General features: G+C 38.5%; 1 protein-coding gene across 1 annotated transcript; it reads left to right on the top strand.

The window, feature by feature from the left end:
• The first annotated feature begins 1,639 nt into the window (after positions 1-1,639).
• atp6v0a2b (ATPase H+ transporting V0 subunit a2b) lies at positions 1,640-16,498 on the top strand. The gene is made up of 20 exons (XM_067610005.1): positions 1,640-2,207; positions 2,596-2,674; positions 3,130-3,227; positions 3,400-3,537; positions 3,648-3,745; positions 4,754-4,880; positions 6,564-6,646; positions 6,750-6,843; positions 7,573-7,785; positions 8,333-8,483; positions 9,015-9,154; positions 9,247-9,404; positions 9,560-9,650; positions 10,951-11,069; positions 11,180-11,390; positions 11,524-11,643; positions 11,761-11,880; positions 12,006-12,123; positions 12,791-12,962; positions 13,072-16,498. The coding sequence occupies exons 1-20, from the start codon at positions 2,091-2,093 to the stop codon at positions 13,175-13,177; spliced, it is 2,553 nt and encodes an 850-aa protein (XP_067466106.1). The 5' UTR covers positions 1,640-2,090; the 3' UTR covers positions 13,178-16,498.
• Positions 16,499-18,040: the final 1,542 nt, after the last annotated feature.

The following is an 18,040-nucleotide window of genomic DNA, read 5'->3' on the forward strand; positions in this document are numbered from 1 at the left end:
ATCTTATTTGTTTCCTTGTTTACCCTCATTTTCATCTTGTCTCCAATGTCATAATTTGTCCTACTTAAAAGAAACAAGACTAACAAATGCTCACAATGATAATGCTAGCATGTTGATGTTTAGCACGTTTAGTGTGTAAGTGTGCAAACATTTGCTAATTAGTAACACGAAGTACAGCTGAGGCTGATGGGAATGTCATGAGTTTTGCAGGTCATAAAACAAAGTATTGGACAAAATGAATTTTTGACCAGATGACGGCATTTGATGAAAAGTCAGGAGATCAAAGTTATAACAATTCATCCTCTGTGGACCATGAACCGTGTGAACCAAATTTCACAGCAATCCATCCAATAGTTGATGAGATATTTCAATCAGAATTAAAAAGTCAACCTCATGGTTGCACTAGAAGAACGGCTTAGAGGATCGCAAATTCATTAACATACATCGTCTGGGAACCATGAATGCCTTTACCAAGTTTTGTGCCAATACATCAAGTAGATGTTGATACATCCAGCATTAGTGAAAACTTTTACCTTTTCTACCTTTTACCAAAGTCAGAGGATCACCAAAGTTGTTAGAATGTATCTTCTAGGGATCTTGAATATATGTTGTAAATTTCATGGCAATCCATCCAATAGTTGTTGAGATATGTCACTATCAACCACAAATGTTAACCTTGTGATGTGATAGAGGATGAGTAAGGTGTTCACTAAAGTCAGTTGTATTTGTCCTCTGTCCATGAACGTTTAAACAAAATTTGATGTTAACTGACAGACCGACATCCTAGAACCATGTGACTAGAAAACTTGTTTTCACAACCGGTGTCTTCTTTTTTGACCATTATCCATTCCACAAATGATTGGCTCACAACTAAAATGTGGCTACAGTTTTTAAGGGCAGACACTGCAATTGACCTTCACTAACTGCAAAACCACAATGCATGCTGGGAAACATCTAACCTTTCCCCTGATACAACTGCTGCAATGTTTAGTCAACAATCATATATACACTCTATAGTTTCCATGTAATGTAAACGTCAATTTCCCAAATTTTGTTTGTCTATTGGTTTGTTGTTGTTTGATAAGGTAAACCAATGTTTAAAATCCCCCCTCCCCTCCTTTTTTGTGGAAAACCCATATCAGACACAAATTATTATTCAAAGTAGAGTATTTTATATACATCTTAAAACATGTCTGGAGGGGATCTTTAAAGAATGCTGCACCCTCAGGGTTCCCAATGTCATTTTTTTGCTCTGGGCCCTTCTAACAGGTTAATCCCATGGATGTATTAAGGAGAATTTAATCCAGCCATGAGGCTTTATTTTTGCAATAGAATTGTTTGCTGAAGACAAATTCAGTCTGGGCGACTCCAGTCAAGGGGTAATCCTTGTATGTTAAATATGTTAGTAGGATGAGAGTTAATACAGACTGGTAGTCCCAGTAAGCGCTGGCAGTCTACTTATGTCAGAAAACTTTCAACGTGGACACCTTGCGTGTGCATACATCACGTTCAGACACAGCTGAGGGTTTAGAGGCAGCACTGCTTTGTGTAAATGGTGAGTAGTGCGCAGACTCCAGGCGGCGCTGGTCATTGGTCAAAGGCCCATTGACTGCTGTGCTGGAAGTTGGTCGATTCAACAGGATCAACAGTGTGAAGCGACGTGACGTGACGTGACGTGACGTGGAGTATGGAGCTGGCGAACGACGTCTGCTGAAACTTCATGAACTATGAGAAGAGTTGAGACCATATTTTTGTACATGCGACGCCAGTGGTCTTAATATCGGGTGCCTTACATCTTCAGATTTAACTTGAACGGGACTATTTATTTTCATCCAGGAATTTACAACACGGTGCGCACCGGCTAGCCTTTTTTAGCTAACAGGAACAGCATCTGCTGTAAGGATAGCTAACGCTAACCAAAGTCAGCGTCATGCATGTTAAATACATTTTAATCACAAGAGCCTAAAAATGAAAAGGACCAAGAGGGACTTGACTGGCCGCCGTTGACGTATAATTTACAGGAATCTCAGCCGGCTAACTATTTAGCTCGCTAATATTAGCCAGTCGGCAGATAACAGCAAACTGTCAAAATGGGCTCTCTGCTCCGAGGTGAAGAGATGTGTTTGGCCCAGCTGTTTCTGCAGTCTGGGTCTGCATACGACTGCATCAGTGAACTTGGAGAACTGGGGCTTGTGGAGTTCAGAGACGTAAGTTTTAGACCAGTTTGAAATCTCCTGAAAAACAGTTAAGTTATCTCTCACTTTGAAAGAAAATGCTGAGTTTGCTAATGGGGGAAACACGACGAAGTAACGATTTACAAGCTAACTTCACCTGCCGCTTTAGCTTTCATATCACCTGAACTTATGTAACATGTCACTTACTTTTGCTTTATATAAAAGGCAGACGTGGCAGTTGTTTGTAATTCACAGAAGAAAGTTTTTTTTTAAATGTTGTAAAGCAGCACCTACAGGTACTTGCTGTATGGTTTATGATGATTTGTCCTGAACATATAGTTAAGCGTATTTCACAGTTTCTCGATGAAGATTGAAAAAACATCTAATTGTTGATTTAATGTGTCTCTTGCACCTGTTTCAGCTCAATCCAAGCGTTAATGCATTCCAGCGCAAACACGTCAATGAGATAAAAAAATGTGAAGAGATGGAGAGGATCCTTGGTAAGGATATATGATCTCTAATACACAATTCATAGTGAGATTAGTTAACAGTAATAGTAGTTTTAGTCAAGCTTTGGGGAACAACTCTTGTTCCTCAGACAGGAGTGAGGACACAGAAGTGATGGGACTGAAGCAAAGCAGTTTAACCACATTTTACCACAGAAGGCCCTCTCATTGAATTGAATTTAGAGCCAGTGACCCTACAGTCATGAGAAATGTCAGCTGGTTGTAGATTTAGCTGAATGAAACACTGTCCTTAGTTAACTAAACCATGTTCTATTAGATTAAGAGAAGAGAATAACTCACTGTCAGACTCTGCTTCAGTCGAGCACTATTCAAAGGCTGGCAAAGCACTCGGAAACTTTTTTTGAGCAGTGAAACTCGTGTCTCACAGGCAAAAGAAAACACTACCTACCTTTAACATCTTAAAAAAGATTGCTGTCTATTTTCAACAGGATACCTTTTGAGGGAAATCAAGAAAGCAGACATTTCACTGCCGGAAGGAGATGTGAACCCAGTGGCTCCTTTGCCCAAGCATGTCATGGCTATAATGGTTTGTTATTTGCTTATGTGTCATCACATATCATTTGTGAATTTAATATTTTGATAGTACTATGTTTCCTCCTTGTAAAACACAGAATCTTACTTTGTTACCTTTATAAATTACTATTATTATTATGTTATACCTATGGTTATCGGGGCTCTGTGTGTGTGCGTGTTCACAGGAGCAGCTACAGAGGCTGGAAGTTGAGTTAGGGGAGGTCACCAGGAATAAAGAGAAATTGCAGAAGAATCTGCTGGAGCTGAAAGAGTACACACACATGCTGCGCATCACTCGCAGTTTTGTTCAAAGAACTGCTGAGGTCAGTGTGTCACAATATAGCTGGAGCCTGTACACCCAGGTTTTCATTTTGTTTATATAGTAAAGAAAACTGTTCTTCTTTCCCTTACCCGCTTCTCGTTTTACTTCCAGCGAGAGCCCCTACAAGTACAGTATGAGGAGTTTCCCTTCCTAGAAAAAGACACAATGATGGACTACAGCAGCATGCAGAGGCTAGGAGCCAAACTGGGGTGAGCACTGAAATTCTTCTAGCTATATCAGCATAATGTCTTTATTAGTGAGTGGAGTTGACAGTATGCGCCAAGTGTGTCATGTTATACCGGTTTTCACAATTGTTGTGACATTTTGAAAATGAAAATAAATGTGTGTAATTTTCAAGCCACAATGGTATGAGGAGACAGTAAATGGGTTTCACAGTTGCTGCTTTACATTTAAACAAATTTTCAAATGAGGCACGTTGTTTTTTTGTTTTCCTGATAAATAAGTTCTCTGTGTCCTCTCTGTCTGCCATTGCTCTTCTCACTTACTGATGCACTGTGTATATACACACACACACACACACACACTCACACAGAGGTTAACAAATTGCAATAACTAAAAGTCTCTTGTTTCAACATGATCATGCAAAACCTTATTCTAAGAAGTTAACTTAGTTCATGGGGAATACTGTGGACTTTGTGATAAGGACAACAATAATTTTATTGAATGTGAGTTTTTGTTGGTTGTGAATGCGACAATGCCAGCTCGAAGAAAAGACCGCTAACCTCATAGTTGCATATCCCTGCTTCTCTTCAACATAGAATGTAAAAGCTGCAGCAGGCATCTTGTATTATGTTCAGTCGAGCACAACGTGACATTAATAGTGCAAGATTGCATAGGTATTGTAATAGCAAAGCTACAGCCACTGTGACGTGAACTGGATTGCCCACACACACGTCAGTGGAGATGTTCACACATGCAAACACGTAGTTTAAATATCAATGTGAGGATGTTCTTGTTCTGCAATTGCACAAAAGAGTTTGTTTTTTTTAAACTTGGCAACGAAGTGATTAACCATTAACAATGTTTAAGATGAATTTTGAATATTATTTTAATTAAGGTTATTGTGATTGCATAATGATATCATTATTGTGATATGTCTTGCTGCTAATATTATATGAAGAGAGTAAAAGTCTGTGACAGCCTTAGTAGACACACATGCAGGGCTGTTTGTGAATGTTCTCCTCATTCTTTTCCAGTTTCATTTCTGGGCTCATTCAGAGGGTGAAGATCGAGGCCTTTGAGCGGATGCTTTGGAGAGTTTGTAAAGGCTACACCATCCTTAGCTACGCTGAGGTCGAGGAGTATCTCGAAAATCCTGACACAGTAGGTTTCTCAAGGCTTATTTATTTAGTGTTAAAAGTTAAATAGCTTTTGTTATGTCTTCCCTGCATTACAGTGTGAGATTAGAGAATCAACAGAGTTGGAAAAAGACACAATTGCATGAATTGCATAACATGAATCTGCTCTGTTGTATTTATCTCACTTTCCAAGTTGGTCATCCGTGTCACAGTCATAAGAACTTTAGTGAGACTAATCAATAATCTCTTATTTCAATAATGTTTGTTGATAAGATCAACATTTATGTGTGCTGGGGACCATTTGTAAGGAGATATATATAAATCCTTTAAGTTTAAAGCCACAATTTACTTCTAGAAAGTAAAATAAAAATATAAGTGAAATATAAAAGTTTGCATTTTCAACATTTTGATAAAAATGTTGATTTCAACAACATCACAGAAAAATAGTCTAGACTTTCTTGAAATTACATTGTGTAAAATATCAAAATATGATCGTCACTTCTTGTTTGTGTAGTGTTGCCACAGTGAAGATTGTTACCAAACAGTTCAGAGGGCAGAGTTTTGTGGACAGAAATGAAAGAATGACATGAAATTCTGACCAAATATAAATCTGTCAAATAACAAAATTGAAAACAACAGTGATGACACTGATTTGAAGCCTGGATTCTGGTCTTTCTTACTGTTTTCATAAACAGTCAGTGCTGTGATCCTTGTCTGTTTGTGTTGAGATGGCACTAATCCACTTATCCATTTCCGTTACTCGACTAGAAGGCAGACTAAACATGCCAGGCTGCGACTGATCACTAATGGAATGTCAGGACATACTTGGACTGATGGAAAGTCAGGAAAATGCAGAGACAATAACTATGTTTACATGCACAAAATATTCCGGTTTTTGCCCTTGCCCCTGAAAAAGACAAGATTCCTACTAAGCTGTTTACATGGCTAATGAAAATGAATATTCCACTAATATTCCTGTTTACATGCAGAGGGTTTTCAGGGTTTCCTTCTGCTCCAATGGGAACAGGAATCACAAGATCTCTGCAGGCAGTGAAGTAAAGCAGCGAGGTGTAAATTTATAGTTACAGGCACATCCGGTACCTAGGTCGTCCCATGATGTTTACTACACTGCTACGTGTTTCTGGTGCATCACACCGAGTTGTCACCATGAGTCAGGATAATAACCAAACCCCATCCATCCCTGTCTTGGAGAAGGCGCACTCTGCTTTTCCAGCTCTCCCTAAACAGCTCTTCACTCTCCTCTCATTCCTCTCCTCTGTCTGCCTTCCTGCTCCAGCATATGTCATTTTGCCTGCACAGGGGTGAACAGGCGAGAGGCCGTGTGTCACAATCTGTGGTAAAAATCCCCGACTGAGCTGTATATCCAAGGAATGCTCCTAAAATCAGAATAATACCAGCATATTCCATGTCTTAATCGGAAAATGCTACATTCGGAAAATAAGGCCTAATTCGGAATATCCAAATGGAACATGCTGTTTATCAAATTCAGAATATTGTCATATTCGGAATAATAGTGGAATATTAGTGTGCATGTAAACGTATCCACTGTTAAAGTGTTTTTTTGTTTTATGAAACATCACTTGAAAACTTCCTTGGGCCAAAAATGACACATCTTTTTTTTTATCATCAATGGAGCAGTTATGTCTAATTACTTGTATAAACTCTTCCTCTTCTTCTCTATGTGTAGGGTGAGCCTACCAAAAGTGTGGTGTTCCTGATCTCTTACTGGGGAGACCAAATTGGCCAGAAAGTGAAGAAGATTTGTGACTGGTAATTATTCCGCAATATGTTATCCAATCTCATGGTTGCTCTATTAATTGCAAAAAAAAAAAAAAGTTAAAAAGGGACAATATCTGTTTTTCTTCCCCCATAGCTACCACTGTCACTTGTATCCATATCCTAGTAGCAACGAGGAGCGGAATGATGTTGTGGAAGGACTGAGAACTCGCATTCAGGACCTGCACACAGTACGTCTCACAAGTACCTTTTTTAGGCAGTTGGTGACATTCACTAAAGGTTTACTTGTGAATGTCTTCACTATCACGACCTTGTTAAAATACAAGCTAGATGGGTTAAAATATCTTTAGATGTTTGTTTTTTTTTGTGGTGGACTGAAAGATTAAGGAATACTTGTGTTCAGTTAATCTTTTATGTTATATCTGGTGAGGATTTCTCCTTTTAACCAGCTTTTTATAGTCAGAGAACAAAGAGCCTAGGAACAAAATAAATGGCTGATTTATTTTTTAAAAGATTAACTCAAGCAGTGAGCCGGTGCTGGCAGTTAGACGGCCGGTTGGGTTTCTGTCTGGGGCATTTCAGTGTGGATCATTTGGTAGCTTTAAACCACTGTGACTGAAAAATAGAAATGCACCTGACCCACCCACTTTTAGCACATGATCAACATGAGGCCTCAGCTGAAAGTTGGGCTGTTGTTTCTTTTTTTTTTTTTTTTCTTTTTTTTTTACATGCATACTTTATTTCATCCTTTCTCCTCTCTTGACTGCTTTCCTGCTCTCTTTGTTGTTTCTCTCATTCTCACACACACACACACGCCTCTAGTTGAAAATGTAAACACGTTATGTTTACATTTTTGTGTGTTCCATATAATCATAGACATAAAATTAAAATAAAGTTTTGTAATGTATCTCTTTCTAATATACTTCACAAATAGTTTATTTATGTCCTGTTGTGTCCAGGTGCTTCATAGGACAGAGGACTACCTAAGACAGGTCCTGATCAAGGCTTCAGAATCTGTCTACACCTGGGTCATCCAGGTCAAGAAGATGAAAGCCATCTACTATATTCTCAACCTGTGCAGTTTTGATGTTACCAACAAGTGTCTGATTGCTGAGGTGTGGTGTCCTGTCAATGACATTCCCACCCTACGGAGAGCTCTAGAAGACGGATCGGTGAGGAGACTCTCTCTTTTTTTTCCCAACAATTAATTTATTGAATATTTCACCAACACAGAGCAGTGTACATGAGAAAAGACAAAATTGAAATATCAAGGATTATTCTATTTTTGACACTACAGGCTTTGTTTTTCTTTTACTCAACCAGGGCAGTTACTTTATAAACTCGGGTGTTGTTATTGTAAAAGCAAGTACTCTCAGAGGGATCGAACTTACTTTGCCCTCTTTGTTTTAAGATTAAGAAAAACATGACTTGGTGAGAGCACTGTAAGGCCACTGTGTGGAGGACAGAAGGCATTTGGGATATTGAAATAAAAAGGCACACACACAGGATTACTGTTCCTACAGATGTTTATTCAGTTGACCACAACTGGTTGTTAAATGAATACATGATGACAAAACTGCTTAACCACAAAGGGGCTTTATATCTACTGTCTTTTTCTTGTTTTATTTTATTTTTTGCATTTGAATGCTCCTTCTTGTCTCTGTCTCAAGACATTTTGGTGATGGTAGTTGATGCTGACATCTTGATTTGATATTTCAGAGAAAAAGTGGAGCGACAGTTCCTTCCTTTGTCAATCGTATCCCCACCAACGACACTCCCCCCACCCTGATCAGGACCAACAAATTTACCTCTGGTTTCCAAAACATCGTTGATGCTTATGGAGTGGGCAGCTACAGAGAGGTTAACCCTGGTAAGTGGAATCCTTTGCCTTTCTTGTAAATTGCATCATCAGATGAGGCACAAAAATAAAATATCCATGGGCCAAACTACAGTGTAAAGCTAACAATATGAAGACTTTAACAGGTCATAAGTCAGTGTATCAGTATTCACAGAGTCACAATTGTAAGATCTTTTTATTGTAATTCTGTCATACCTGTGATTCCTGCAATGTAAGCCAGAACTAAGTGTGAGTTCTTGTTACGATGAGTGAAACGCCTCAAATTCCGTCTTTTTTATGGAAAAGTTATTTTGTGATCATAATAAATTTATTTCCATATTCTGTTGTGCTTCACATTTGTTCAACTTACACTAACTTGGCAGTTGCAATTATTTAATTATTTTATTGTAGGTCAGGTTATTTTGTTTTGAGGCCTGTGCTTTTGCAAGATTTTAAAATCCTGTTTAATTTCTTTATATCTGTAAAACTTTGTTTTGAGCAGTGCTACACTTTATATGTAATGTTAGTCTTGACTCTTTTTTTCCCCCTCCCACTAATTTTTAGCTCCTTTCACAATCATCACTTTCCCGTTCCTGTTTGCTGTGATGTTTGGGGACCTGGGTCATGGAGCTATCATGGCTCTGTTTGCTTTCTGGATGGTGTTGTACGAGAACAACCGCAAACTTAAAAACACTAGAAATGAGGTGAGTGAGTACTTACGGATCCTAACAAATCCCAGCGCGGAGCGTTCAGTATGTCGAAAGTATAACTGCGTCATTTTGATGTATACATGCAGATCTGGAACACATTCTTCGAGGGCCGTTACATCATCCTGATGATGGGTCTGTTCTCCATCTACACTGGCTTGATATACAACGACTGTTTCTCAAAGTCCCTGAACATCTTTGGTTCTGGATGGAGTGTGAACGCCATGATCAATGCTAGTGTGTGGAAGTGAGTACTTCATGACAAGAAGGATTTCATTGTAATGGTAAAAAATAGTTAAGCAGACCCACAATTTCATAAGAATAAGTTTTGCTGGCAGTGAATTTGATGAAAAGCCAATTGACACACATTGACATACTCATGGTCTTATCTGTAACTAACAGGGAAGAAGATATCCGTGGGAATCATTTGCTTACTCTGGATCCAAATGTCACAGGAGTTTTCAAAGGACCCTACCCTCTGGGAATTGACCCGGTAAGTGTAGAATATTGAAGCCATGTCATGTCATGCCATGTCATCATGTCATGACTTATGACATGATGTCTCATGTAATACCACATTTACAAAGATTGTCTCAGTGTCTTTCAATGTGGTTCTTTGTAAACTCACACACATCATAGTAAAAAAACACTCTGTGTATTCTGTCACCAGGACATGTTCATGTAACATAAGCATAGTTTTGTGTGTACGTGTAATAGCCAAATCTATAAAATGCTAATTAGCTCCCTGGTTACCACAACAGTTGGTATAAACCCTGACCAGATGAAATGAGTAACACAAGACCTTGTTAGTAATGTGTCACCACGTAGGGTGTTGGCGCAACTTAGGGTTCAGTATCTTGCCCAAGGACACTTCAACATGCAGACAGGAGGAGTCGGGGACCAAACCACCGACCTTCTGATTAGTAGAGGACACACCTTCCATAAATTACAGGAATTGCACATTGTTCCTGTCAGATTCTGAAATACACCGACTAAGTAAAAGATAAGATAAGATGAGATAGACTTTATTGTCTCAATGGGAAATTTGAATGTCTGCAGTATTAAATCATAGCAACAATAAAACAACAGCAATAAAAAACATTTACAAGCATTTTATATTGTACTAGAATTCCAGCTGAAGAACTATAAATGAACAGGCTGCACCTTTTCTGTCCTGATACTTCTTCTCAAACTCAGGGTGATGCCAAGGCAGTTTTAAAATGTGTAATCCTCAGTGTGTGGAACTGGTTAGGTTCATCTTTTATGTGTAAGGAAACGTAGATGTAACCAAAAGTCATACCCTACAGTTCTTTTCAGGCTGTGTGAAATGTCAATCATATTCTTTGAGAAGGTTTATAAAAATGTCTTGGTAAAATATTATTACATTAGTATATTAACAACAAGGATTATGAAATAGCATTTCATGTGGAGCTGTCCTGTCTGGTTGATGCTTTTAATAAGGTCTGTCTGCATCTGTGCTGATACAGTAAATTGGATCAGTGCATCACTATTATAAACCGTAGTTGTGCTTGATTAGTGGTAATGTTACTCTCACATGGAACATAAATGAGGTTGATTGCCTGGAATTGAAGTTGTTAAATCACTTGGGTAAAAATAACATTATTAGATCCCCTCCAGTAACATTAATGCCATCTTGACAAAATACAGCTAGCTTTGCTTTATGGGATTTAAGTAACAGTGCAGGAATTCATCTTTTTATCAGTCGTGCTGTTTGCTAGAAATGACCCATTGTATAATACCTTATATATATATATAATCTTTCCATTGTACAGATTTGGAACTTGGCATCCAACCGACTTACATTTCTAAACTCCTATAAGATGAAGATGTCAGTGATAGTGGGCATCATACACATGAGCTTCGGGGTCATCCTCAGCACTTTTAACCATTTGTAAGTACTGGAATTTCAAGTTGATGTTTTTTTTTATATTGTAAAGAGCTTAATGTTAAATGTCATGCTGTAGTACTTAATAGCCTGCCTTACTTTCATCATGAAAACAGGCACTTTAGGAAGAAGTACAACCTGTACTTGGTTTTCCTCCCGGAGCTCCTGTTCCTGCTGTGTCTATTTGGCTACCTGGTGTTCATGATAATATACAAGTGGCTTGCCTACTCTGCTAAGGACTCCAGGCACGCCCCGAGCATCCTCATTCACTTCATAAACATGTTCCTCATGCAAAGTGATGCAGTGCAGCCCCTCTACCCAGGACAGGTGAGAAGCTCATTTAAATCTGCATGAATGTCAGTGTTCTTCCTGAACAGATGATGTGTAACGCTGGTTTAAAACAGACTACAAATGTCACTGATCATAACAGTATTACCCAATGTTGTTTTGCTCCTTCCAGACTGGCCTGCAAGTATTTCTGGTGGTCATAGCCGTTCTCTCAGTGCCTGTCTTACTCCTGGGGAAACCACTCTACCTTTATTGGCTTCAAAATGGAAGCCACCGCTTAGGAATGTACAGGGTGAGGGTTTTGAAGTGCATGTCTGCCTGTGAATGGATGGAAATATGTAGATGTGAAATATATTTGTTCTGTGGCTGTAAATATGCAGATCTGATTAGCCGCTCTATGTTTTCTCAGGGATATGAGCGCGTGCGGCGTAACAGTGAAGAGGAGCTCTGCCTTATGAGGGCTCATGACATGGAGGAGGGCAGCAGTCACAGTGATCTCTCCTCTAGTGGAGAGCTCCAGAGCGAGGAGGTCAGCACAGCACGACATCTAGATATTTAGCTATTAATCTTAAATATCTGTTTAATGGCAACCATTGCTAATGTTTTTCTGGTGTCTGTCTGTGATGCTGAGTTTTGCTTTTGTTGTTGTAAAAGTTTGACCTTGCAGATGAGTTCCTGCATCAGGCCATCCATACTATAGAGTATTGCCTGGGATGCATCTCCAACACAGCCTCCTACCTAAGGCTCTGGGCTCTGAGCCTGGCACATGCCCGTGAGTACAATGGTTTGCAGTAGAAAACACAGGTAGTTTGTCCCTCCTTCAAACCTGTACTAGCACACACTGAAAGCAAAATAAGTAAATTACTTCAGAGTAGCCTAATTAAGTATAATGATGGTATGATAATCAGTTTTATTTTCTTTTGTTCTCTCTCTTTTTTCTTCTTTTGCTACACCTCAATGGGAAAATTCCTCATTAAAAGCACATTTTGACTGGATGTAAGAACATCTTAAAATATGCCCGTTCACTGTATTTCATGGTTTACTGAACTGAATTTATTTCCTTTGGCACAACAAACTAAATAAATGGAAAATTTATTACAGGGCTGTTTTAAGGAGGCAGAATGAAACAGCAATTCAATATTTCTCTCTAATATTTGTATATAACCTTGTGTGCACTACAGCCATTTTGCTAATATGACTTGAATTTAGACTTTGACTAAATGTCAGTAGGTCATATCTAGTCAAATTCCTGGAATGACTTGTACGGAAAAAACAACTTAGTCTTTAATTATTTAATAGCAGCCTAGATCAAACCCAACAAATTTACACCAGTGACGGGCCTGAGATCAGTCTGACTCACAATATTAGTAACCGAAACATACCCTTGTTGGCTGTAATCCTCTAAAAAGATGGTGCATATGCTCTTTTTCTCTGCACAGAGCTATCAGAGGTGCTGTGGACCATGGTGATGCGAGTAGGACTACGGATGGACACCAGACTCGGGGTTTTATTCCTAGTTCCGGTGTTTGGCCTGTTTGCCGTGCTTACTGTGTCCATCCTCCTGGTGATGGAGGGTCTTTCTGCATTCCTTCATGCCCTCCGGCTGCACTGGTAAAATATAACAATAATCACTAGAGTCCTTGTGTCATAGACAAAGCCAAATTGCTTTCAGTTATTTCAGTGTTTTTATGTTCACAGCAGCTGTTTGTTTCTTCCTCAGGGTGGAGTTTCAGAATAAATTCTACAGTGGAGCTGGAGTCAAGTTTTGCCCCTTTTCCTTTGCTCTAATGCCCTCCAGCTTTGAGCCCGGGTTAGGAGGAGCATGATGGCTTACTGTGAAGGGGCTTGTCTGGTAATACTGTTAGGTGGTAAACAAAGCCAAAACATGCCAGTGATGTCACAAGCTGATTTAGATTTTTTTCTTTTCACCTTTTTTAAAAATTTGTCATGTGAAAACAATTTATTGTGAGCTTCACAAAGTCGAAGGACCTCAACAAGCTGCCCTCCCAACAGTTCAAAGAACACAACCAGTACAGAGTGTACTGCTGAAAAATTACTGTTTTTCGTAGTCTAAATTTATGTAACACAGGGTATTTGTACTTTGTATCAAGATCAGTATGCTTCACTGCAGGATATTTTGTCAGGTTGAACTGTGAGGCTCAAATTTAAAATCTAACTCCCATACCTAAAAGCATCAGTTTTCTCATGAGGCTTTATTGGTTGTTGATGTGACCTGAACGGGAAACCACACCTGCCAAACTAAGAATAAATAAGTGAAAAAGATAAAGTTAAAAGTAAATGAATGACCCCAAGCTGTGTCTACACAGACGTCACTCGTTAGGAGAGATTTATTGTTGGCATTGGCTGATAGTAATAAAAGAAGATCTGAAAAAAATAATTTTGTATCCATCGATTTCTATTTTTCTGGATCCAGTTATTTTTGGCATAATTGTATCCTTTAATGCAGTTATGTTGCCGCGCCCCCACTGAGTTTTAGTTTTGGCAGTTGTGGTTTCCATACGCCTGATAGCGAGCCACCTTTCAATTACATGTAGTTTTTGCTCAACTTTCTGTTGCACTGACTGCCTTACAAGAAGTACAACCAAATGACAGCATACTGTACCATTCTTCAGTTTCCCTTGTATTCTTACTTTGTGGTACCAAAACACTGCGAAGGATCCTGTGACTTTTTGGTATAGAAAAGTGCCCGGGCAGGAGTGTGATGAGATGTAAATACTTTTACAGAATTATTTTTTTAATTTATTATATTTTAAAATGTTGCAACAGAATTAAAGATGAATGTCAATGGGATATGATTTTTACTTTAATGCATTCACAGTGTTGCCTAAGCGTCACTTACTGTACAATTTAACATTCCACGTATGGAAAATTTGTATCATTCATTTGTTGACTGCTAGTCAGGAGCCCCTTACATTGTGACTGGACAGATAATTATGATTAAACTGAACCCCATGTGTAAAATGAGTGGATGAGCAACTGTGATATTTAATTAATAATATCACAATGATATGCAGGTTTGACTGGATCAATAATAGTATAATGTTTCAACATTAAGTTTTCAACCGACTCATGAGAAAAGTATCAAGATTTCAGATTCTTCATCACCAAAACTCTCATCAAGTGTAGAGTGGTCAGCCGGCTGCCTTCCGGTCTTTACTCTGGGACTAAATTATCTATACAACGTCATGGAACTGCCTTCCAGCCTGTTCTCTGGGAATAAATTACCCACACTCTCAAACCATTGATGGTTGCCAAGGCAACGTGGAACTGCTAAGCTACAACCCTAGTTATTAAAACTAGCTTCAAATTGCGACAGGTTAACCTGAAAGAAATGTTTTACCACTCTGTTTTCAAGTTAACTAATTATAATTAACGGGTATGGTCCACGACGATTTACGAGTGGAATGGATCAAACAGCGAGTTTGTGCCGGTTTCAACTTACAATTTGACTGTTTCGACAAACTGCTCAGTCGGGGAGATGGAGAAGAAGAAGAGAAAATTATCCGTTATTTGAACGTTGTCTCCGAGGAAGACTCGACATCATGTCTTCTGTTTTTCAAAAGTATTAGAGAGGAAGAGGTTAAAGTTGAAATTCCTGTTGGTAAGTTGGCTAATGTGTGAGCAGGTTTAAAGTCGCCCTCCACTCAAAAATATGCTTTTGTTCTTGTTTCTTCAGTTGGATGTTTGAGCTTCTCTGTCCAGAATGATGTGTGTGCAGAGTTTGACACTTGAAGACTGTTTTCACATTCGTCTGCTGAAACTAGAAAGTTTCTCTGTGCTCACTGAAAATCCCATTTTAAGGGGTGGACCTACTAGCAAGCTAGCTGTGTTTTGTCAAGATGTCATTAATGTTACTGGAGGGGATCTAATAATGTTATTTTGACCCAAGTGCTTTAATGCATTCACAGTGTTGCCTATGCGTCACTTGCTGTACAATTTGTATTGAAAACTTGTATCATTCATTTGTTGACAGCTTGTCAGGAGCCCCTTATATTGTGACTGGACAGATAATTAAGATTATAAATATCCTATATTCTATTTGACACAGCGGTTGGCCTGTATTAAATGTTATAAGAGAAGATTGAAGAATGTACTAATATCTGGCATTAGTAGTATCTGCTGAATTTGTGAATTTGAAGTATTGTTATATGGAATTAGTGTTTGAATTTTTCGTTAAGGGAAGGAGAGTTGACCGTTGTCACCGTTGCATTATTGAGATGTTTTGCACTTTTTCACTGGCAGCATAATTTTCCATACATTTCTGAAAGTTAGGACCAGATGGTGTCAGAAATTATGACATAACTGGCAGTCCCTGTTTTTAGAGGGTCAGGGATGTTTGATGAGCCATCATTTGCCTTTTGTTAACTCTAAATTGTATTACGGGTTGTTTTAGGGGGTATCGTAATTTCCCCCAACACAGGCCTAATCTTGCCATTAATTGTAATATTATCAGCTATTTTATCCCCATTGACAAACACTCCAGCTTCTTAATGTTTTGACAAAAAAATCTTCAGCTTTGGCCTGCTACTTTCATGTTGGACCAACAGTCTGTATGGCATATACTGTATATACATGTATGTCTTGAGGCAACTGTGCTGTTGAGGACAATGTAACTGTAAACCAAGTTAGAAATTTCCACACCAATCCAGCACCTTATGAAAGCAGTGGAGGAGTTAGCTAGTTGTTTTCAGTACTGACTCCATGAGATTAGGTTTAGCACTGCTTTCTGACTATGGCAATGGTTAGATATGACATGTCAGTAATAAACTGTATTTGTTTGAGTTGTTTTTTTCCCTCCCAAAGCCCATAACTGCATTTCTCATTCATTAACCTATATATTGTGTGCAGTAAGTGTTTTGTTTTTAAAAGTACAATCTGAAAGTGACCTTTGTGCTTTTTAAATGTTGCTTTATGTTGATTTGTATGAAGTGGAAAGACCCACAAACAATTTGGACAACATGTTAAAGCCTCAGTGCAGTATACTGGAGGGAGGGATTGCTATAAACAACACATTTTGTATGATTTTTATCAAGTCTGTTGTCACAAAACAGTCACTCATCTATTTGTTTGATTTCTGATTTGTTAACTGATTATTGATTTGTCAATTAAACCAGCTGATCAAGTGATTTTTGTCATTTGCTTTATCAGTTATTTATTAATTACCAAAACACCATCCCATTAACAGCAGTCTCTGATATATCATAATAATGCCCTCAGAGGAAATCTAACCAACAAGCTAGATACAGCAAGCTAAATTGACCAATTTTTAATTTGTGTTTAACTTACTTTCCTACCATTTTCAAGTCAATTATCTAATTCTTTTTATTTATTTATTTTATTCATTATTAAATTATAATCTGTTAATCTGTTGATTTATTGATGAAAACTGACTTGATTGCCAGTCATGTTAAGCCATATACTGTTCATGCCATTTAAAGAGTCACTACAGCAATTTAGTGTTGCACTTCCTTAAAGTTGGGGGGTTCACAAGATGGATTAAAAAATTAATGGTCAAAATCTTTGCAGCAAAGGCCCAGAGATCCTGAGCTCAGAAAATACTGAATGCCACATTTCCTGTAATGCTACTTTGTGAAACAATCAACCACATCCTGTTTGTATCACAGACTCTCTGTACGCGATTTGAAGTCTCCAACCCTGATGATGTTGCAAGGATAATTTTCTCAGGCTTGACAAAGATATATAAGATGTCATACAACTGTTGTAACAGGCTAAGCAGTACTTCCAGTTATGATTAAACTGAACCCCATGTGTAAAATGAGTGCATGAGCAACTGTGATATTTAATTAATAATATCACATTGATATGCAGGTTTGACTGGATCAATAATAGTATAATGTTTCAACATTAAGTTTTCAACTGAATCATGAAAAAAGTATCAAGGTTTCAGATTCTTCATCACCAAAACTCTCATCAAGTGTAGAGTGGTCAGCCAGCTGCCTTCCGGTCTTTACTCTGGGACTAAATTATCTATACAAAGTCATGGAACTGCCTTCCAGCCTGTTTGCGCCGGTTTCAATTCACAATTTGACTGTTTTGACAAACTGCTCAGTCGGGGAGATGGAGAAGAAGAAGAGAAAATTATCCGTTATTTGAGCGTCGTCTCCGAGGAAGACTCGACATCATGTCTTCTGTTTTTCAAAAGTATTAGAGAGGAAGAGGTTGAAGTTGAAATTCCTGTTGGTAAGTTGGCTAATGTGTGAGCAGGTTTAAAGTCGCCCTCCACTCAAAAATGTGCTTTTGTTCTTGTTCCTTCAGTTGGATGTTTGAGCTTCTCTGTCCAGAATGATGTGTGTGCAGAGTTTGACACTTGAAGGCTGTTTTCACATTCGTCTGCTGAAAGTGGAAAGTCTCTCTGTGCTCATTGAAAATCCAATTTTAAGGGGTGAGCCTATCAGCATGATTTGTGACATCACAACTAGTTTGGAGCCAGCTCTGTTCCACTTAAATAGGAAAATAGGTGATCTTTAAGTACTGTATTTTGAATCTCAGTGGTGGCTACACTTACATTCATGTGGATAAGATGTGACTGTAACGTTACCATGACCTAACTAGCTTTCAACCTTTAATAACTTCAGGAAGGGGAAAAGACAGAGACTCAGAACTTGAGAACTCCTGGACCCAAAGTGGTCAAATTTGGGTCCAGGAGT

The sequence above is a fragment of the Thunnus thynnus genome, chromosome 2 (genome assembly GCF_963924715.1).
Source record: "Thunnus thynnus chromosome 2, fThuThy2.1, whole genome shotgun sequence".
Lineage (NCBI taxonomy): Eukaryota > Metazoa > Chordata > Actinopteri > Scombriformes > Scombridae > Thunnus > Thunnus thynnus.

Bases quoted from the DNA above. Each gene is read 5' to 3' on its own strand.
- atp6v0a2b (XM_067610005.1), top strand. From the start codon at position 2,091: ATGGGCTCTCTGCTCCGAGGTGAAGAGATGTGTTTGGCCCAGCTGTTT. The intron at 2,675-3,129 runs GTAAGGATATAT...TATTTTCAACAG, and splicing joins AGAGATGGAGAGGATCCTTG to GATACCTTTTGAGGGAAATC. The intron at 9,155-9,246 runs GTGAGTGAGTAC...GTATACATGCAG, and splicing joins TTAAAAACACTAGAAATGAG to ATCTGGAACACATTCTTCGA.